General features: G+C 45.8%; 1 protein-coding gene across 11 annotated transcripts in view; it reads right to left on the bottom strand.

The window, feature by feature from the left end:
- Window positions 1–23,490, bottom strand: part of ZNF280D (zinc finger protein 280D) — an 896,727-nt gene that overhangs the window by 111,510 nt on the left and 761,727 nt on the right. For 9 of the 11 annotated variants that reach the window (XM_085644120.1, XM_085644117.1, XM_085644119.1 and 6 more), the window contains one exon: window positions 5,129–5,193. In XM_085644120.1, coding sequence (XP_085500246.1) covers window positions 5,129–5,193 — 65 coding nt within the window. The remainder of the gene's footprint in view (window positions 1–5,128; window positions 5,194–23,490) is intronic. The other 2 variants (XM_085644122.1, XM_085644125.1) reach the window with 1 other exon arrangement.

Below are 23,490 nucleotides of genomic sequence, written 5' to 3'. Positions count from 1 at the left end.
TTTTCGGTGCCACGGGCTCATCGAGTCGAGGAGAGGTAGCGGCTGTCGACGGCGTCGATGACTGTGCCTTTGGCGCTGTTTTGGAAGTGGTGTGAGATCCAGCAGCCATTTTGACCTTTGTGGTCGGAGCCGATTGTTTCGGTGCCGGGAGCCGAGGCGGCTTGGCGGTACCGATGGTCTTTTTCCGTGCGTCGGCGCCGACGTCGGCTGCTGCAAGCTCGGCACCGAAGTCCCGTTTGGTGCGGTCGGTGCAGACGGGTTTGGCTGGCGTCGAAGGCGTGGTGGGCTTCGATCCGACCAGTGTGACTTTCAGTTTCGGTTTCTGCTGAACCGAGACGGCTTTCGGTTTCGATGAAGGGAAACCAGCCGTTTTGGATAGTATAGGCTGCCGCTTAATGTCCGTGGCCGGGCCAGAGGGCGGGGCCGAATGGATGCGGGATAGGTCTTGGGTAAGGCCCGAAGGCGATCCCTCGACCGGAGCCACAGACTGACGCACTGGGATATCCAAAGTCTGTTCGGGAAGGCCTTGCTCGTCACCGGAACTACTCTCTTCGGCCCCTAAGGCCTCATTGTAGTCTCCTACCTCGGTGTCGGCTTAGTCTCTGTGGAAGAGTTGTTCTTCGACGTCTTCCGATCCGGAGTCGTGTCGGGAAGCGGGGCTGGAGGGTAGGTTCTCCACGTCTTGCACATCTTCGTCCTCGGCGTTGAAGATGTCAGTCGGGGCCGGTGCCGCTTGCTGCGCTTCGAGCCTCGCTGCTCGACGATTCCGGAGAGTCTTCTTGGATCGGAATCGGGCACAGGCCATACATGTGGACTCGTCGTGATCCGGTGAAAGGCATTTGTTGCACACCGGGTGGACGTCGACATGGGGATATTTCGCATTGCATACAGGGCACCGCTTGAAGGGCGTCCTCGATTCCATCGTCGATGTCGGGTCGATGGTCGGGTATGATGCGAAAAAGTTGGTTTCTGGAAGTTAGTAAACTAACAAATAACTATCGATACCGATCGGGAACAGTACCGACGCGAACTAAAGGCCTTTTGGCCTGTAAAAAGTTTTTCCTAACTTGAGTCAAGATAAGCACATCCGAACCCAATGGCGGAAAAAAACAATCTGAGGATGGAGAGGATGCCCATGCGCACTGTAGTCCAGGGGAGGAGTCACCTATCCCAGGATACTTCGAAGACTCTTCCAGGACAACAACGTGCAAACATCCGGACCCAACACTAGGCGGCGATCTATGCACAGATATGAATTCAGCAGCCCACATGCCTCGAACTTATGGAAATTCGGACCATAGCTGATGGACTCTTGTTTACTGGACTTTGTGAAGAGTGCTTCAGCATCATTACTTATAATCTGATGATTACAAACCTTTTGGTTCTTGATTCTCATACACCCTATGGTAGCAGGCAGTAGTCCACTATAGGTCATTTTTTGTACCAGACCCTATAATTGTATGTTTGGGATGTGCGGTTGCTAAACCGCGGCTACCCAATGGATAATCTTCCCCAGGTGATGGATGTAGAAATTATTAATGAAAAAAGAGGAAAAATAATAACTGGCTGCGATTCTACCAAATATGAGCACATGCTGCTTCTTATTGGAAATTAAGCCTGTTTATAACCATGTTTTACATAGATGTGTAAACAATATATGCTTACAAACAATATTTGAGCAACAGCAGCCCTGGGGCATGTTTTTCAAAGTGGAGAAACTTCATATTAAGTGAGCACATTTTCTGCAACACATCCATGGCACAATCCGGTCTTAGGTAAGGCATGAGGAACGACCAGTAACAAATATGTTGATAAGTGGATTCTCTTATGAGGCACAAGGTTGTCAAGCTCTTGAGTAAAAAGACCATTGTTTGCATTTAAGAAAAAGACCTGAAGTTTTTAACTTTCAGCCTATTCAAAACATGTCAAGTAATGTTGCAAAGTGGTCTCTGGTGCACAAGCCTGGGCAGAATTTATATTACGCTGGAGTAATCAGAGTAATTTTGATAATCCTGCGTTACTCTTTGAAGAGGTATTACCATTAATTACGCAATTACGACTGTTCACGTAAATTAAGAGTAACTTTGGGGAAAAATCCTACTGCAAGAGCACATTTAGCGAGTGCGAGCAGCTAAGCGCTATTCATGTTCTGCATTGAGCGCTGTTTCTTAGTGCAAAATGCATCCTTGCGTTCATTTTGGACATGATGACACTAAATGCTAATAGCAATTTGGGGGAAAATCCAACCCAAAACACATTTAGTGAGTGCTCGTGGCTGCTCGCACTCGCTATTCGTGTTCTGTTGCATTTAGCACTATTTCTTATTGCAAAATGCATCCTCATGTTCATTTTGAGCGTGAGGGGACATTTTTGTTCTACGATATAGAGCTAAACGTAGAATTACTCTTCTCCTGTAATTAAAGCGTAATCTTGTGGAATTCTTAGGTATTTCCACAGGATTACATTGCATGGAATTACACAAGTTACAACCAACCTACCATAGGACCCCCAGGCTATGCTATGGGAATGGAGTACAGTTCATTTAACACACTGATAAAAATGTAGCAGTCTTCACTAACTTCAAAGTGTGGGACCATCTGACATTAGTAGAGTGTTGTAAATCATTCAATGGAGCAAGAGCAGGCCTGGTGCTAGCTGTGAGGCGTTGCGTTCAATGCCCTCTTCTGTGACACAGGGAATACAATGTATAGAGACTGATTGTCAGATAGATGTAGTTCCAGAAATTGCTATAAGACTAGTTAGCAAAGGTGATTAATCTAGTTTGTGAAAACATTGATTTTGTACTAAGTACATTTCCAACAGCGCTCAGACGCTAAGGTGGTCAGGTGCCCGCATTTTAGGTGCTGAATCTCAAGTTTTGCAAACCCGTAGATATAGACATAGATAAAGAGACTAGTGAGTGGATCCAAGCCAGGAACACAGATAGGAGGTACTGCAATTTAATGTCAACATTTGGTATGAGAAGTAATAGGCGTCCTACTTGGAAGATTTCTGTGTGAGAAGTACCCCCGCACACCTGTAGACTCCCTGTGGCAAAAATCTTCCCGATCCAGTCAGAAGCCTGGGAAATTCAAAAGTAAGGAATCTGCGACTAGGTGCCCATCAGATACCCACTTCATCTGCGTGCAAATGACAGTTCTTGCAACAGCCACACACAGTATTCTTTAAAAAGAACTCCCAAAGGTGAATACAGCTTATTTCATTGTAGACATCTTGAGTGCAAAAAGATACCACAGTCTCACACTGACTCTGTGTAGCAACCTAAAGCTAGTTTGCAAGCAGTTTGCAAACACAAACATTTCAAATCTTTACTTTGTACACAGTGCAGCAATACCCCAGAAGCACATACTAATCGCACAGATATTACTTTCTTATGCTTGAGAGCAAACTGAGACTAGGAGGTCTTATTCGACTGAGCCACGGCCAGAATGCTTGATTAGTATTGGCAATGTGGAGGGTCCCCGCGGAAGTCGGAAAAGATTGGGGGGGCCTGGATGGCATTCCGGGGGTGATTTATTGACTGATTAAGGGGCATCACCTACCATCTTGCGGGGGGGCTCTTGGGAAAACAGTGATCACCTTGGGGATATTAGAGAATTAAGGGAAATGTAGATTAGGAATAATGATGTGTAACTGTATTTGCTTACCCACTGCTGAGTAACTTGTCTCATTGAAAGGAAAGCATTTTATTTTCTTGTCAATAAAATGGTGTTTTATCAAAAAAAGAATTGGCAATGTTCATCGTAGATTCATTTGTGAGCAAATGCAGAACAATTCAGAGTTCGAGTAACATTTTGAGATTTTGACCCATGAACTGTACATGGCTGTGATAACATAATTGGAGAATGTTTTACTGTACTGATAGTAATGCAAGGTTGTGCTGGGCCTGAATTCAATTTTGACTAAGGAATCGCTGACGTACGCCTGTTCTCAGATGAGAGGCTATTTTTCCTTTGCAGAAAATGCGACTTTTAAATGTGCTATGAATGGAAACAGAAGACAATTGCAGATGTACTTGTGAAACTTGTAGGTGTCCAAATATATAAAGGGATTGTTTTTCTCTCTTTATTGAATTAAGTGCTAATAAAACTGTTTTTCAAGAGACTGTTTAATAAGTTCCATTAAATCCTATTGCTAACCTGACTGAACTCTGGCTAGTTATTATGCATACTAAAATTAATCTGTGTAATGAGATTTTAGAACACCAGTGCATTAACATTTATTCTAATTGTAAAATAAGAGTAAATTCACCTCGAGCTTAGTAGTCTTTGACCTTTATCCAAGCGCAAATTACTTTCCACGCATAAATCATAAACTCTGAACCCAAATATATCAAACTGCTTAATTTTCCTTCCAGGTGCAGGGCTTCAGATTGTTGTAAGCTGCGCAACATCAAGGATCACCCAAAATGACTAGGGTGCGTGAGGAAACCCTGTGTATCGGAGGGACAGCAAGGACTGAGGTTGGGAGAAGGTCAAAGTTGAGATAAAGCATAACGTTCACCACGATGCATGGACCATAGGCACAACGCTGTCCAGAAGGCATTCATACAACAGAGGAAGGAAAAAACAAAAAAAATCATTCTGTCTCAGAAAGCAAGCAACGGGAGCAAGAGGAAAAGAAAAGAAATATTCCGATCAAGAGGAAGATTTTGAAAAAAGGGGACGGTCTCAAGAAAGTGCTTAGGATTCTTGCTCCAGAACAGAGAAGCTAACTTATGAACCTATTGTCACTGCACGGAAACCAAAAATGCAATAGCAGCCTGCCATTTATTCACATTTTCTGCATGTTTCCTTCTATGAAGTAGAAAATGAAACCTTTAATCAACCCAGCTAAAAAGTTATACTTTTTAACAAGCATTGCAGTTACAAACAAAACAGGGCAATTGTCTTTAGATAAGCTGTAAGACTTTTCCGTAATCCGTGGTATCCAATAGGCGTTTTCGGGATCTTACCCACAGGTAGAGACTAATTGTTAATAGTTATTAATGAAGATCCTGTGTCAGATAAGTTGAATGTTTGAGTTTATACTACTCTTCTTTTAACCACTTATTACAGCTGAAAATGTAATATTTCACTTAATAATGAAGCAATAACGTCATAACAACCTTTCATGTGATGCATTGACTGAATCCGCATTGTCTTCATTTACCTCAACATGCCTGGAGAACTCCTGAAATTAGTTGAAAGAAAATGGTGTCAATGTCATTGAAAACAATCTAAATACATCACTTAAGAGTGATTTGTAAATAACAGATTTACCAATTATCTGGAGCCAGTTTAGTTCAGACATTTTCAGGTTGATGTCAATACAGAAGTACTAGGATGTAATGTATGTAAATGTCGCTCTACTACAAAAATGAATTCTGTTGACTTTTTGGTATTGTGCACATAGGTACATGTCTTGGCTGTTTAAATAACAGGTTTTGCATGAAGGCTAAAAATTACATAAATATAGGATATTGTTATACTCTTATATACTGCACTGAAGGACCCAGTCGTGTTTAGGCAAACCTTTTAAATGTACCAACCCTAATTCCGTAGGATCTGAGCGAAAAACTGAAATATTCACTTCACCAATATATGTAAGGTGTAAGTATTGAATGTGAAATATACAAGTTACTCACCTTTGGTAATGCTCTTTCTGGTGGATAGTCGATCTAACCACAGATTTCACACCGTTAGGCTATTCTCAGGTGCCAGACTGGACCTGGAAGATTTAACAGAACTGCTCCTCTGCCCAAGTAGGTAGAGCTGAGCAGCTCTGCATGAACTTCATGTCATCCCAGAAGTGATGCACAGAACTGCTTATACGTGCCACTCCTGCGCAGAAACATCAGTTTCTTTCTTGACTATGTCCGCACCCTTGAACGCAGAGCCCAACAATACTCACCAATACTATTGTGCAGATTCTTTGATTAGTCTTCTTTCCAATCTAAAGAGGTTCCATTCCACAGAACTGGGAGGCAAGAGACCAGTGAGGAATCGGCAATTAGGACGAGTATCCACCAGAAATAGCCTTACTGAAAGTAGGTAACTCGTTATTCCGATAGATACTTCTAACCACAAATTCCTCATCTTTAGAATAGATACCAAAGCAGTACCACCCAAGGTGGAGGATATGTGTAATGGGTGAGATCACAAAGTCTAGGACTGAAAGAGTGAAATGTCCTTCCAGAATGACATGAACGTCAAAGCAACAGTGCATCCTTAACATGTGCACGAACTACCACAACGCCGTCTATCAGATGTCAAAGACATGCACTCTGCTTGCCAGTACAGTGGTAGCAGCTTTGGCCCTGGTGGAATGGGCCCTCAACACTTCCAGAGGCTAATTCTTAGCCAGTGAGTAATACCTCACGATGAAGAGGACTATACACAGTGACAAAGTTCTTTTCTGCTCTGCCTTTCTTTGCCCCCCACAAAGAATCGTGCACACAGCAAGTCCTTGTTGGGCCAGAAGAAGAAACAAATAAAGCATTCAACAGCTTGCACTGTGTAAAGGCTCAGTACTGCAGGTGCCATGCCAGGCTATAAACTTATCACAGTGCCCAGCATAAACAGAGTTTGAGAAGGGGCATTGTGTCATTGGGCATAACCCTGTCACAGAGTTCCTAAGTTTGCCTTCACAAAGTTGGCAGACTCTGAAAAGTCGTATCCACTTCAGGTAGCCCACCTTACGGTTGGTACTAGCCTGAGGGTGGGCACACCTATCCGATTAATAATTTTCCCACCTTGCCCAGGTGCCAAACAGGCTTTGTTTTTGACCTCCTGAGAGCAAAGGCCCTCACCCCTGTGGTCAAAAGCTTGTCTGTGGTGACAGGTTTGCTAAGACCAGTCAGCTAGCACACTACAAGTTGGTAGATTTTCAGGGGCACCTCTAAGGCGCCCTGTGTGTGCATTTATTAATAAATGCAATACTGGAATCAGTGTGGGCTTATTAATACGAGATGTTTGATATCAAACATCTCTGTTTTCAGTGAAGCCGCCATGTAGCTGGGAAACTAGTTGTCATCAGTGTCCAGCCCATGTTCTTAAAATGGCTTCCCTGGTCACTTGTACTGGTAGTATTGGAAAAGACCAACACAAGGGCATATCTGCTTATGAGATATGTCCTCACATGTGATATAATGCACCCTGCCTTATGGCTTTAAGGACTATCGCGCTAGGGTACATGGCACTCAGGGATGTGTGTCATGTTGTTTTTTCACTTTTGTCTGCAACAAAACACATCTGCAGTGGTATTCTGTATGTGTTGGATGAGGGGTCCCTTAGGCTAACACAATACATGCTGCAGCCGGTCGGTACACTCTTCAGCCTCCTTGCCCGAGGTATGCAGGAACCCAGTACACTTTCAGTCAAAATCACACCAAATAACAGTAAAAAAAGTGGGGGCGTCCTTGTAAAAAAGGGACTTTCCTACACAAGGCAATATCGAGTAGATCTTTTGATCTGACTCCTCAATTTCTGACATAACTTTCAGTTGCTTTCAACACATTTTTAAGTTTCTTCAGACTTGTCTGATTCTTATTAGCAATTTATGATACATATCATGCTTGATGGAGTTAAATCATAATTTATTCCCGATTCTTTTTCCCAATGGCTTCTGATTCTGTGTTCGAGGCTTGATTATTCCGATTAGAATTTGTTAATTGATTCATAGGTCTGCGTTGATCACATTACCAACACTTGTGATTATTTTAGGGTATTGTATTAACTCTGTAGTGTTATGTGTATGTGCATGAACTTACACAGTTGTGTGATTTAATTGTTTTTATTAATTGTGATTTTAAATTCCAGGTTTAAAGTCACTCTGTGGTTCCCCCCCCCCCCCCGAGCTGTTTTTTTTCCTCTACCATTGATTGCAGTAAATTTTGTACGACTTAGTGCAAAAAAAGGGGAGAGGATGTAACCTCAGGGTTAGAGCGGTCAACCTCGAAGCTGGGGAACCGGGTTAGAGTCTCTGCATCAATGCTCAACATCCTGTGATTCTGGGCAAATCACTTAATCACCCCGTGCCTAACAAAAAATGAAGGTGTCCTGTAACGAAACTGGTGCTATGTAAAGCGTTCTGATACCCGATGTCTCGGGTCTAGTTCGCGCTATATAAAACTAAAAACAAAACTAAAAAAAACCCTGCCGGTCTATCTGCTGACTTCGACAATTGCACCACAAGACAACTTGTACTGTGGCTGCTGTGTCTCCAAAGCCTAGGAGAACTGCCAGTGCCCAAAGCCTAGGAGAACTGCCAGTGCTTCGCCCAAAGAACCAGGAGGTGACCTACTGGTGCTGTCTTGGACCTTGCACCATACTCACCTTAAGTGCAGGAGATTGGTCTTGTAAGTCGCTGTACTCTATCTTTATGTCGTATTTGTTTTTTCTCCAACGGGATATCATGGCAGCCTTTGAAAAATACATTAAGTGTTGACTTTTGAAAAACTAAAGTATTCCTATCTCGAAAATACTTACCTCATCGCACTGATTCTGGTGCCTCAATATATATAGGATACTTGTTATTTTTATAAATTATTGAGTCGTGTGCATCATTTATTGTGTATTTTGCAGAAGTCTAACACGCCTCTCTGATAAGCCCAAGGCTGCTCGAACACACTAACCCCTAAAAGAGAGCTTTGGGATTGCTAGAGTGAGCCCATGTACACTCCTAAGGGAATACCTCGATGACAGGTTGATAAGAACGCAAGCATGCAGCAGTGTTTGGCCCACATACTGGTCACCATCGACCTTTTACACAATCTTGGTTGCACCATCAATGTGGGTCCGTCACTGACATGGCGTGGAGACAGGCATGGCACGGTGTGAATCTATAGTCTTCTAACACATGATGGAAAAAACCTACACACTAAAAAAAAAAAAGGAGGTAGACAAAACAATAAAAAAGGCTGTCAAAAAGTAATAGACGGTAGCTCTCGTCATGGATCTGGGCTGGCTGGCACAGAACGAAAAGAATGGATGTAAGGGCACCAAGGTGGTGCTTATGTAGGAGACGCGGACGTCACTTCTAGCGTAGACAGCAAGGTAAAGCAGAGCGACTGACGCCACCCATGGACACGCAGCGGTATTACTCAAAGAAAAATCTTCCAGATCCAGTCTGACGTCTGGGAAATTCAAAGGTAAGGAATCTGCGGCAAGATGTCTCTATGAGATAAACTCTGCAGGTACTGTAGGTTGAACAAACATTGGTCCAATTATGTTAAGATCAAAGTACTGGAATTCACATGCTGCCAGCTCACTGGGCATATCTGGAATTTAGATGGGAAAAAAACTATTCAAAAAGCACAATCCCAAAAATACCTAGGGGTGGAGTTTCAATAAAGAGTAACCTATAAACTGCATCTTCAAGTGATGGAAAACAAACCTGCATCATTAAAGTTTGCAATCATAAAACTATCCAAAACACCCGATGGTCCATCCATATCACCACTTCTGAGACCAGTAGGACATAAAAAATACATGCTACAAATTAGGTTACACACAAAAGTGAAAGACAAATTGCATTTTATTTGAAACAGCCTCCTTAACGTTGATACCTTGCAGCGAGAGTAAGCCTGTAAACATTCACTCACACTGTCCTGAATCATGGACGAAAGGTACATTTTTAAGCTTACATATTTTTTAACTTGAGAATCACAACAATTGTCCACACTGCTCCATTTGCACTGTGACATGCTTAGTACATGTGCCCAACATTAAATGTCATTAGTGTGAATTACTTGGAGTTATCAGCTTCCCCGTAACAATAACCAACAATTGAACACATTTGAAATCAAATAAGAGGCTTATACTACTAAAGGAGTCAAGTCAAATATACTTTTATTTGAGTTCATTAAAAAAAATCATAAAAGGGTGGAAATACCACCATAGGTAAGGAATACATAAGATGTATATTTTAAAAACTTTAAAAATATGGAAAAGCACAAAGAAGATATTCGGACCTTGTAGCGGTAATTTGAGTCAAAAAGTATTAAAACATACAAGTAGTACAGTAGAGGAGTTACGAGACTGATTATTCTAAAACTACTTGAGTTGGTTGGCAATTTCTAGTCTTTCCAATTCTTTTGCCGCGATTTTCATAAAGTTTATGGCATTAGAGGACAATTGAGCTGCTGACCCTCCAAAGACAATGGATAACTGCTGCTCTACAGGTTCTTATTTGTTCCTTCCTAAAGACTTCCCGAAGGATCGTTTTTCGAGTTTCTGCTAGGAAGGGGCAGATACATATTAAATGCAGTAAAGACTCATCCCCTTACTCTGCATAGGCGGCATTCCTTTGATTGCCACAGGTATTTCCATTTCGGGGTTAGGTCCTTTGATGGAAATGACCCAAGTCTCAGTAGCGTGAAAAAGTGCTTTTTCTGGTGAGGGAAGTGATCTAACAAATAAGGTTGAGGTTGCAGCCTCTGGTATGCCTGTTCAGGCATGAGATTTTTTTGCCAGGGCTGTTTTGTCTATTAATAAAGAATTCCGTTTAATAGCTTTGTTGACCAGAGATTTAAAACCAGAGTAGGTAGGGATAGTGAGCCAGGGCTCCTCTAGCTTCAGTGCTGAGAGGGAAGCCTTCAAAACTTTGAAGATTGAATAATTAAACCTGGCTTGGTTTTCGATCTCTACCCAGCAGTAATGTGTGAGGGTGTGGTCCTCTGCGTCTCTCATCCTCCAATAGTACTGGACTAGTGCACCTTGTCTGTCGGGTATCTGATTTCTTAGACCATATTCTAGTCTAATTTGGGCTTGTGGAATATGGAGGGGGATTGCAAACAGATTCTTGAAGAGAATTGATTGTGCTAGGTTTAGACCTGTGGCGTCTTTGACGTTCAAGATTTCGGTGCCATATGAGATGGAGGGAAGGAATTTTGCTAGGATAACTTTTACCAGGTGACTGGTGGAAAAGCCTGTGAGCTTGTTTTTTAAGATTTTGAAAGCGAACTGCAGCTGTTTGGCTTTCGTGCGACCTTGGTCCAGATGAATCTTGAAGTTGAGGTTGCGGTGAATTTGAGAGCCCAGGTATTTGTACGAGTCCACCTGGGTCAGGGATTGCTTATCCAAGGTCCAGATTAATTTACGATCTTTCACTGCATTAAGTTGTTTGGCAAAGCGCATCACCTTCGTTTTTTGGTGGTTCATGGTTAATCGAGCCGAGGTGATATAGGCTCCTAGTTTGGTGATTAGTCGTTGCAAACCTACTGGTATTTGTGCTAGTAGAACGATATTTTCTGCTTATTGAATACTAGGTGTAAGTATTTTGCCAAGTTTTGGAGGGTCGGCTTGAATTGACCGAAGGTGCTTATCCAGGTCAGCGATGTAAATGCTGAAAAGGCAGGGCGCCAGCATGCACCCTTGTTTTAACCCATTAAGAGTTGTGATCTTATTAGTTATACTGTGCCCGTCTCCTTTTCTGATCTGGCCCCACGTCTGAGAGGACAAGTTTATTATGGCCTCCAGCAACTTAGCTGGAACACCCCCCCCCCCCCCCCCCCCCACCCCAATTGTGCATTTTTGCCCATAGTTTGGCTTTCGAGACTTTGTCAAAGGCCGCTTTGAGGTCGATAAAACGTGTACAGTGGCCTCGATTTTGCGAGGGCTTGGTTGGCTAGGAGGGTTACTGCAGAGATGTTTGTGAGAGTGCCCATACCAGTCTAAATTCGGTTTCTGTATGAGGAATAAGATTTATTCGGGCCGCCCAGTCCTCCAAGTCTGCCAGCAGGTTCGATGCGTATATTTTTGCCTCCACATCGATTAACGTGATCAACCTTTAGTTTGAGGGGTCAGAACGAGAACCCGACTTGTATATTGGGCTTAGGATACTTCTCCTCCAGGAGTTGGAGGCGAAAACGTCGGTGAAGAGAGGAGTCAGACGGCTCGCCCACAATAGAGGAGCGTGCCGGAACAAGGCGTTTGGGAGACCGTTGGGCCCAGGGGCACCCTCGGATCTTAAATTTTTTTATTGTTTTTAAGACTTGCTCTTTCAGGATCCGCGGGGGAAGGTCTAGTAAATCGGAGGTGAAGTCGTCTTTTACTAGATCTCTGGCAGCGACTCCGTTCCTTGTCTGAAGGCCACGGCCGACGATGCCTTGGGTTGGACATTCGTTGTATAGTGATTCAATACGAGCTCTCCATGTTTCCTCCATTATGTCCGAGTTATGGTGTCGGTTCCTGCCATTGGTTAGCTGGTTGATAATTACCCAAAAGCGCTTGGAGTCTCTTTGTTTACAAGTGTAATGGAGATGTTCATGAAACGCTTTCTTGGCCGCCTTTATGTCTATTTTAAGGTCTTTTCTGGCTTTTGAAGGTAAGAGGTCATGGGAGGAAGCTGGGCCCCTGGTTCTTAGTTGTCGCAATTGTTTGTTCAAATTTTGTTTTTGGGTTCTGAGGCTTTTAGTGAACCATGCTGCCCCTGAAGGTTTTCCTACTTTGCTGACTGTTGCCCGATTTGAGCATTTGTGATTTAGTTCTCTGATAAATAACTCCCAAGCCTGGATGCTTGATGGTTCTGTTTTAGATTTCTCCAGGATACTAGTGCATGTACCCATGAAGTCGTATATGTTGTCCTTTTTTCCATGTGAGGCGTTTAAAGGAGTTTTGAGGGATTCATCTAAGATCAGCACCTATTTTCATTGTATGTTACAATCTAAAGGCCTATATTAAAGGCATCACACTCAAATGTATGGTAGATCGCAATTGAAAGCTTCGCAGTTAGGAAACTCAGCTTCACTCTGATTTATTCAATTTAGAGTATGCGAACGCAAGTGCAAATTTATCAAAAAGACCGATCCAAAAGGAATTGCTGTTTGCATATGATTGAGTGTTGCAGTAGATTCAATCGTATTTTGGGGGACAAAGTAGCTGCTTCTTACATGGTGCAGAAGAGGTGTGATTACAAGTACAGAGAGTCTATTGGGAAAATATTAGCCTATAAAATTAAAGAGAAACTGAGAAGATCCAGGGTACAGTATACTTACAAATGACAAAGAGCAAATCTGATCTCAGCCGCAAGAAATCCTACAGCAATTCGGCATAATTTATCTGATTATAGTCCAGAAAATCAAGCAGACTCACATGCTATTTATTGCCCAATATCTGGAAACCATACAGATTTTGCTTTTGAGCAAACACCAAACCGACATGCTCGAGGCTTATACAACTATGTAGGAAGTTAATGTAACTAGCTTATCACTCTCTTCTGGTAATGCTGCAGGCCAGGATGGACTGCTTGTAGAATTTCATAAATTGTTCATGGGTACAGTAGCTCTTATTTAACTCCACATTATTAAGGCCATTTCGTCAATATTGCAATCTTTTTAAAAAATGAAACCTCTTTATGGAGAGAGGATCATACTGACCAAGTTCCCTCATCAATACAGTCACACAAACAGTGGCGGCTGGTGGGATCTGAAAGTAGTGGGCGTAAAAGTCCGAAACAGTAACACACAGGTTATCACACAGAACACAACAGTAACACACAGGACCTTACACAGAGCACAACCGTAATACACAGGAAATCACACAGAACACAATAGTAACACAGAACACAACAGCAACACACAGGACATTACACAGCATCCTACGCCCGATTGGTTGTTGGGAGAATACTTGTCACAACACGCATCACACAATACTGTCCACAGCTGACTGCCTGAATGATTCTCGTTGGTCACGCTTTGAAGACTAGACACCCAGAGGTTTTGAAGTGAACCTCCCTGGGACTCTGCAGGAAGGCTCCTGACTCGGACTTAAGCGAGAAACCACACAGGGTCAATCACACCAACTTCTCTCTCCTGCTCTGGGGGACAGTCCTATGGAGCCAGTCTGTTTTGCCCATACTACTTTTGGCCAGTAGAACAGTCGAGAACTCTATTAATCAGGTGTGGTGTTATGTAGACCAATTACACCCTATTTTGCATTTTCTGGGCAATAGGACGCATTTTTGGGAGGCATGAGCTCACATATCGGACTGTTTGGCCCTTTAATGTCTTGGGTTTGCACTTTGTAGTGTTACAGAGCATGGTGAAGCAATAAATGACACACTTAACCATACGTGGTTTGTGCTGGCAAGTTCAAGCAATACTTATATTACTGGCGCAGGCGCACCAGTAAGCAGCAGCATTCAAGAGGCAAGCAGTGAACACTGGAGGTGTATTTCCATATTCAGAAGCCTCAGGACACAAGCTACGCATTGGGAAATAATACGCACCTCAAGTTAGTAGAATCCTGAGAAGGGCCTGGTTTACCCTGACAGTGATGAATAGCTGCAGAAAGTGCAAACAGGAGTCTCAGTCCGGTATTGTCAGTTGAATGTTTTTGGAGTAGGCCCAACATCACATATTTTAAACAAAAAACTCTTGAAAACGATTTTCAAGGTTGAACTCAGGTTGTGCCGACCCCTGTAATACTTTTATGATGCCGGTGCCCCAAGACCAGTAATGAAAGTAATTATTCCGCCTTCCCAATGTAAACACTTATCGGTGCTCGGAAGATAAGGGCTATAGGACTAAAAAGGTGTTTTATCAGATGGGGCTGAAGTTTGTAAATGCTTTACTTTTTTTGAGGAAGCAAGGAAAATTAAAGCCCCCACTGCCCCAAGCCATGAATTAATGTACCTTTAAAGGCAGCAGCAGCATGAGGGACGCTGAAACTCGATCCTGTGGGAGGTTGATGAGCACGGTTTATTTTGCTCTCCAGGTTACGGCAACCTCCCTGCATGAGTGAGAGGCTCAGGCATGTGCTGGTGTGACTCTCTTCGCTCGGGCTGCATCGCGCTCCGAGCTGATGCACTGACTGTGCTCCTAGTCTCCACGCCACACTCGCACCGCAACCAGAGCTTTCCCTGGAAGCTGAAACACCAATATCACAGGAGCTGTGCCCGTACGCTAATGTTCACCCCAACCACCAGCATAAAAACAACAATGTAAAATCAGATCTTAGTAAAAAACACACTGCATAGTATCCTTACCTTCAGGCTCCATGTTGAAATTCGTGCTCTGAAATGCACCTTTCTGCCCAGCATAAAGACCTGTTGGTATTTAGCAGGCCTCGGAAGTATTTCGCATATTGCTTGACGTTATTCCAGGTGGAATGCCTGACGTCTGTATGCTTCTGCCTGACTAGTTTAGGGGAATTGGTTTCACAGGGCGATGCAAACTGAAGCCCCGCATGGTGCCATTCAGTCGCGGCCGGTGGACTCGCGGCCCTCGAGTCATGATGCCGCCGGCCACGACTTAACATGGGAGTCAATCACAACGCTGCAATGGCAGCGCTGCGATTGGTGAGGCGCAGTGGAGAGCGCCTCAGCTGTGCCATTTCCTCTATGTAGGCTGCATGCACCAGTCTACATAGAGAAAAAGGGAGAGTGGGCGGTCCTGCTCGAGGGCGGGGGGGCGGGTGGGGGGTTGTGGAGAGTGGCTTACCCACTGTTGGTACTGACTGTTTGGTCAGCTCCAGGGCCGACCAAACAGTCAGTACCCACAACAGTGGGTAAGCCAGTCCCCCCCCCCCCCCTGCCATCGAACAGGACCTCCCGCCCCCAAATAGGCACTTCTGCTTTCTCGCATTGCGAGAAGCAGAAACATAAAATGGTAGTTTTTACCATTTTATGTTTCTGCTTCTCGCACAGAGAAAGCAGTTGAGCGACGCCCAAACGCCCCTAAGGCGGAGCCGCCACTGCACGCAAATCTACGCTAGACTTCTAGCCGCTCCGCTTATTGCAGTAATAGATGCAATCGCTAGAATGGTTTTATCTCTGGCCAAGATACTACCATTCACACTAATACTGCAATAGCCCTTTTCGTTGAAGCAAATCATTTATGGAGATCGGTCTGTATGTTCCTGAGAAGATCTCTGATAGGTACATGTACCGGGTTAATAGTCTCCATCAAAATCCCAACGCCTGGGTACTTATTGGTGAGGAACATGTGAAGCTTTCGTGATTAAGTGGGGGCACTTGTCAGAGGTGTTTATAGTCTCCACTACTATTCATTATATATCTTGAGCTATTTTTATCTTGGCTTTTTAACAATGACTATCTACTAAAGATACGATTGGTTCTAGAGGCCTGCTAACCATGTACGCGGATGATGAACAAGTTACTTACCTTTGGCAACACATTAGCTAGTAGAAGCTATCTAACTGCAGATTCCTTACCTTTGACTTTCCCAGGCGACAGGCTGGATCCAGAAACTTTTGCTGACCAATACCCCTTGCGCGCACCTTCGGGCGGCTCCATTCGTCTCCGTGAGACGTCGTTGGCGTCATTAGCTGCAGATTCCTTACCTTTGAATTAGATACTCAAGCCATACCATCCCGGCGGTGGGTTGCGGACCAATACCTCAAGCTAGGAAGTCCTGCAGGACTGAACAGGCAAAATGCCCATCCCTGCAGACCTGACTGTCCAGGCAGTAATGTTTGGCAAACGTGTGCAAGGATGTCCACATTGCTGCCTGACTGATGTCTAGGACTGGGACACCCTGAGCCAAGGCTGTAGTCGCAGCCTTCCCCCTGGTGGAATGGGCCCTTAATCCCTCAGGGGGCTGCTTCTTTGCCAGGGCACAGCAGATCGTGATGCAGAGAACGACCCATCGAGAAATTATCCTTTTCTGCACTGCCCTTCCCTTCTTCGCTCCCACGTACCCCATAAACAGTTGGGTGTCCACCTGGAACTCTTTTGTGCGGTCAAGTTAGAATGACAACACTCTTTTAGGGTCAGGTGGGTGGAGACGCTCCTCCTCCGAAGAGGGATGCGAGGGAGCAAAGAAAGTGGGCAATGTAATGGATTGACCCAGATGGAATGAGGGTACAACTTTGGCAAAAATGAAGCCCGGTTGCGAAGCACCACTTTGTCCGAAAAAGACATCAGATATGGAGGTGAGCAAGATAACACCTGCAATTTACTCACCCTCAAGGCAGGTGTAATCGCCACTAAGAAGGCTGTTTTGAAGGTCAACAGCCGGAGGGGACATTTATGTAAAGGCTTAAATGGAGCACACATCAGGTAGATGAGGACCAAATTAAGGGCCCACTGTGGCATAACAAAGGGCGCAGGTGGAAACAAGTGAGCCAGCCCTTTAAGAATCCTATGTACAATTGGAGACAAAGAGAGCTGGTCTGGCAGCTGCAAAAAAGCAGACAGAGCAGAAAGGTAACCTTTGAGAGTTTACACAGCAGAGCCCTGCTGGGCAAGGGTCAGAATGAATAAAAGGACAGTAGAAAGAGAAGTAGAAAGACAGTCAATAGACCTTTCTGTACAGTAGAATACAAATGTCTGCCAACGGCTGGTGTAAACCGACTTAGTGTAGGGCCGCCGAGATAACTTTGCATACTGCGGAAGAAAAGGCAAAAGCCATAAACTGCTGCGACTTAATCTCCACGCATGAAGGCGCAAAGTTGACCGGTTCGGATGGAGGACCCTCCCCTGCTGCTGCGACAGAAGATCCTCCCGAAGGGCCAGCCTGATCGGAGGATCGATTCTCATTTTCAGAAGCTCTGGATACCAGACTCTCCTTGCCCAGTCCGGATTTACAAGAAAGTCTTGGGCCCGGTCACCTCTGATCTTCAGAACCCTGGGCAGGAGTAGTATGGGCGTAAAGGCGTACAGTAGGCCTGAGCTCCACTGACGGCGAAAGGCATTGGTGAGCGATAAACGCCTTAGAAACTCCAGCAAGCAGTACTGCGGACACAACGTGTTCTCTTCGGAGGCGAACAAATCTAACCGAGATTCTCCCCACTGCTGAAAGAGACCTAGTACCACCTCCGACTGGAGAAGCCATTCGTGATCTGCTAGGCATCAACGGCTGAGTTTGTCGGCCCTGGCATTCAGAGAACATGCCAGGTGTTGAACCACGAGGGTTATGCCCCGCTGTTCCAGCCATTTCCAGAGACGCAGGGCCTCTCGACAAAGGATCCATGACCCCACCCTACCTTGCTTGTTGCAGTAGCACATGGCGGTGTTGTCTGAACACCTGCACTAACTTCCCCTTGACAGAGAGCAGAAATGCCTTTTAATGCCAAACGAATTGCTCGGCGCTCCAACAAATTTATGTGGAGCCTGACTCCGCCGGAGACCAGTGCCTCCTGATCGCCACCTCCCCCAGATGGCGGCTCCATCCCAGAAGTGATGCATCGGTCACTAAATTTGGTTGGGGAAGGGAGATGTGTCTTCCGTTGACTTAATCACAGTTCTTCAACCACCACAGCAGATCTTTTGCAGTCCCCTTCAAGATCTGAACCACATTGGTGAGATTTCCCCAATGCTGTGCCCACTGGAAATTCAGGTCCCACTGGAGAGCCCACATACGGCACCTGGCATCCTAACAGGATGCAGAAGGCCATGAGGCCCAACAGCCTCAGAGTCAGTCTGACTTAAATCCAGGATAGAGGCAGAAATATGGTATCATAGCCCGAATATCCTGGACTCGCTGCTCAGAAGGATAGACCCGAAACTGCACTGTGTCCAGAACAGCTCCGATGAAAGGGCGCGTCTGAGAAGGAGTCAGGTGTGACTTTGGCACGTTTATAGAGAACGCCAGTGAATGCAGGAGGTTCGCCGTAGTCTGAAGGTGGGCGACGACTGCCTGGGGTGAGGACGCCTTCAACAGCTAGTCGTCGGGGTAGAGGGAAGACTGATACCCCTAACCTGCACAGATGAACTGCAACCACCGCCATTGGTTAATACCCGAGGGGCGCTGGTGAGGCCGAAGGGGAGCACAGTAAACTGAAAGTGCTTGTGGCCTACTTTCAACCACAGGTAAAGCCGTTGGCCGGGCAGAACGGGGATGTGGTAATACGAATCCTGCAGGTCCAACACTACCATCCAGTCTCCTTGGTCTAGGGCATTCAAGACCTTAGCCAAAGGGAGCATCCTGAATTTCTCCTTCTTGAGGAAGAGATTGACCGGCCGAAGCTCTAAAATGGGCCTCAGCCCTTTGTTCTTCTTCGGAATCAGAAAGTAGCGGGAATAACAGCCGCAGCCTACTTCTGAAACCAGGACCCTTTCTATAGCTCCCTTGGCCAAGAGAACTGTAACTTCTTCCTGGAGCAAGGGCGCATGCAAGATGGCAGCACTGGTGTGAGGCTCCAGCAGCCCGGGACATAAATCAGCAATAATCCTGTCCCAGCGGGCAGCATTGATCACAAACACTGAGAGGCAATGGATTGCACAACCGAGGGTGATCTTGAGAGGCTCCTTATGTCACCGATGATATGATGAGACGCCCTGAGGCTGCGCTGCGGTTTATTACCTATAAAGATGGCGCTCGCCTGAGAAGCAGGCCGTACAGATTGTGGGGCTTGCTGTGGTGGGTGACTTACCCAGAGATTGCTGCTCCTGGATACCTCCCATGCTGCTGCCTCTCAGCTGCCTTTTGATCGCTGAGGCCGCAGTAAGTGAGGATGACTTCGCAGGAGCGGCGGCTGCCGGTAGGAGGGCAAACTGGCAGACGCCGAGGAGGGAGACCAAACTCCCAGATGCCTGGGGAGCAGCCGCGGAAGACCGAAGGTGAGAGGCGCCACAGCGAAGGGTAGATTGGGAGGGCCGCTCCTAACTGCCGAGCAGGCACGGCCACAGTCCCCGACCTGCGAGACTGCCGGCACGTGGGGGACGGAGCGCCTCCTGACTTTCTGCTGCTCTGTACGAGGTGTCCTGCCAGTGCAGGGAGGACGAGTCGAATCTGTGGCCGGACGGCCTGTAGTACACTACCACTGAAACCCAAGTGGGGAATAAAGCAAGAAATAAACAGGTGGCAAATGGGCATTGAAGCCATCGGCTGACACGCTGGATGTAAGAGCTTTTGACAATCACATGGTGGCGATCTGAGACCTTGGTGACATTTTCAAACATAAGCGCCAGGTGACTTCGCTGCTAGAGAGCAGGGGTTAACCTTCGAGCCAACAACACTATCCATTTCACTGAAATTGGATAAGACGTCTGACAGCCTGCCAGGACGTGAGCTGCAGCGCACTGGCTAACCCTAGAAAGCAGGCGGACATGGACTGCCTCTAAAGAGGGAAAGATGGTAGCTGGCAGCAGAACAGCGGCAGCTAATTCTGACCCCTCCTTGAAGCCCAGAAAGCAGGGTGGACCGACTACGATGCCCGGCTTAGAGGTTGACGTGAACACTAAGTACAACACTAGAATATCGAGGTCACTACTAAATGGTCATGGGCAGGACCGAAGGAAGACAAGCCAAGCTACAGTTTGAAGTCCGAAAACCTCCCCATGTGCAAAATAGCGTCACTGACTCAACCATGGGGGAAGGCTCCAATGAATATAGCCAAGTTCTGGCAGATGATCTCAAAACAGTGCTCACAACACTAGAGCACAGCCTCTCGACCATCGAAACGAAAATGGACTCAATGTGTAGCCGTATAGATGTGATGGCCCAGAAAATTGTAAAACACGACGGGCGGCTCGAGGATGCTGAGCAACGGATATCTGTGCTGAAAGATACATCGGAGGGCAGCCGGGAAAAACTACTGAATATGAAAAGCCTACTGAAAGTGATTGCGGACAAAAACGAAGACCTAGAGGCGCAATCACGACATAATATACGCATCATCGGCGTCTCTGAATCCACAAACACTGGGTGGATGGAAGACTTCGTGGAGCGGCAGCTAACCACTGTCTTTGGGACAGGAGCATTCTCACCACAACTTGTGGTGGAAAGAGCGCATAGGGTGCTGGCGGCGCGGCCACCCCCAGGACTATCATTGCCCGGCTAAATTACAGAGACCGGAATACTGCGCTCCGCCTAGCCAGGGAGCAACGCCAGTTCACTTTTGAGGGACTGACCCTTTCCATCTACCTAGTCTTTACCCTGACAGTTTAAGGGGCACGCAAAAAAATTCTACTGGTAAAAAGAAGCTGCAGCAAGCGAATATGGCGTATGCTATGCTCTACCACGCTCAATTAAGAATCACACACCAGGGAAGACCGCATTTCTTCACCACCCTGCAACAGGCAACAGAATTCTTGAAGAAGATGCCTAGTGGATACCCTCCAAAAACAAAGGCCCCAGGCTGCCACCCGCTCTCCCTCACCTATGTCTGAACTGGGTTGAGAGCACTCGCAGCTGACCTCACATGGCTTGATCTGAACTGCATAACAGACTTGACTCATGAACTGGACTACGAAGATTAAGTGACCCACGATGCAGCGACTGTTTTCCAGAGTAGAAGGAGCTACTGGGACACAGCAAATAAGCGATTGACCAGGATGATCCTCAATCTACCTGGTTAATAAACTGGCCTATTAGAACCACATCCAAAGGTTCCCAGACACCCTTGCTTAGGTAAGGGGGGGTCCATGCTGTCAGACCCCAGAAGGAAACTCCTAATGCAAGAACATTCTCTCTGCTGGATTGCACTCTTTCCTCTGTGTTCTATGCTTTCTTGCTTCCTCTCTCCTTCCTTTTTCCTCGCTCTGTGGTACCCAAGACAGGCCGTAAGATGCGTTCAAAGCGAGTGCCTTCAGCAAAACCTCGATACATGCTACAATACGGCAGACGCAGATACTTTTAACTTTATCTCTATTTCTTCATGGTTTGTTGGGACAGAGTGGGGTAAAGACTCCTACAGGTTTGGGCTACCGCTGTGGGTGAGAGGAAGGAAGGGGAAATTGATTGTTTTTCATGTTGCTACGAAATCTATGCTATGGTCTGGCACTAATAAATGGCAGGATACGTAAAATCCGGTAGCAGTCCACACCGAACAAATAGACAGACCCAACGTGAGTGCTCTAGTGATTTATTTCACTCTTTTTGTCGCCATGATGCGTTTCAGCTCGAAGAGCCTTGTTCACATGATATATATATATATATATATATATATATATATATATATATATATATCGACCGGCCAAGCTCTATCACAGACTGCTACCTATAGATGATGAACAACCATGCTAGATGAGAGTATATCTTCCTAAAATGGAACGTCCGAGGTCTAGGTAATCCCCATAAACGCAGGCACATCCTGGTTTATTTAGACAGGCACAACATACACATTGCTATGCTCCAGGAGACACACCTGAATCCTTCACTCCCAATCACTTTTGCTTCTCGTTGGGCAGCCCACAGCAGCTTCGCAGCATATTCCACCTACTCCAGGGGCACGGCGATACTTATTGAGAAGGGCGTCCCTTATGTAGCCAAGGGGTCCATGCAGGACACTTTGGGATGATACAATATCATGTGGGGCAGGCTAACTTCACTATCCCTAACACAGGTCTGCTCTTACGGACCTAAAAGCGATGATCCGGAATTGTTTAACAATCTATGGGGAAAGGTCATGAATATAGGCTCTACGCACATCAAATGGGGAGGAGACCTAACCATTACCATGGGCTCGCAGCAGAATAGGTCGCATCTGCAGTCCCACCACTACACAAAAGCCCAGCGGCAGGTCAGAAAAATAAGAGTCAAACCACTTGCTAGATGCCTGGAGATCTCTACATCCCTCATGTGCTGAGGGAAGGTACCACTCAGCAGTCCACTCATCATGGTCACGACTGGACTACTGGCTTATCTCTCGAGGGCTTAGCCCTTGGTTGAGAGAGACTGTTCATTTTGCCCGCACTCATTCAGATCACTCCCCGGTCGTGATGAAATCGGCGCCTCCTGACGTCCCGTCTCCTCACTTGTCTTGTCGACTCTCCCCCCTCGCCCTTCTAGATGCTGCGTTTCGACATGAGTTGGGGCAGGATACACAGGACTTTTTCCAACTAAATGCTGGGTCTGTGTCACTATGGCAACAGTATGGGAGGCTTCCAAGGTCACCATGCGAGGTATGTGCATAGCAAAGTGAGGAAGTATACTACTGATACATTCGCACCACCCTTCATAACCTGGAGACAGACATCAGAGGGATAGAAAGGGAGCTAGAAGAGGCTCCTAGCAACACTTAGACATATACTGTCTGAATATCCAGAAAGAGCAGCACATGAATGTCTGTTCCGAGGGAAATATTGCCAGGCCCGTAGATACGGAGAGCGAGCTGGGAGAGCACTCGCTGAACTACTTCGCAAACCCAGATTCTCTATCACGGTCGTAGAGATCACCACCGTGGATGGGAACGTATGTAGAGACACACCAGACATTACTACAAGCAGTTCACACCTTTTATATAACATTATATACTACACAGCGCGAGGAACCCCCAGATATCGACCAATGTATGGAGTACGTGGCACTGGGGTGGCTGGGGGATTCTCAAAAAGAGTTCTTCTTTGCGGATATTGAAGATCCCCGGGTCCGGTTGGCCTCCCAGCCGACTTCTACAAAACAAAAGTAGATTACTTAATCCCTATTCTGAAAGGCCTATATGAAGAGGCCCGGGAGTGCGGCATCCTTCCGCCGTCTATGCTGGAAGCCCTAATCATCTCAATTTTGAAACTGGTGAAACAGGGAAATAGATGCGAGTCCTAAAAAACTCTGTCCTTGATAAACCATATCACAATCTTGAAACC

This window comes from Triturus cristatus, chromosome 3_1 (assembly GCF_964204655.1).
Source record: "Triturus cristatus chromosome 3_1, aTriCri1.1, whole genome shotgun sequence".
Classification (NCBI taxonomy): domain Eukaryota; kingdom Metazoa; phylum Chordata; class Amphibia; order Caudata; family Salamandridae; genus Triturus; species Triturus cristatus.
The sequence above is the reverse complement of the archived record's forward strand: the minus strand, read 5'-3'. Positions and strand labels throughout refer to the sequence as shown.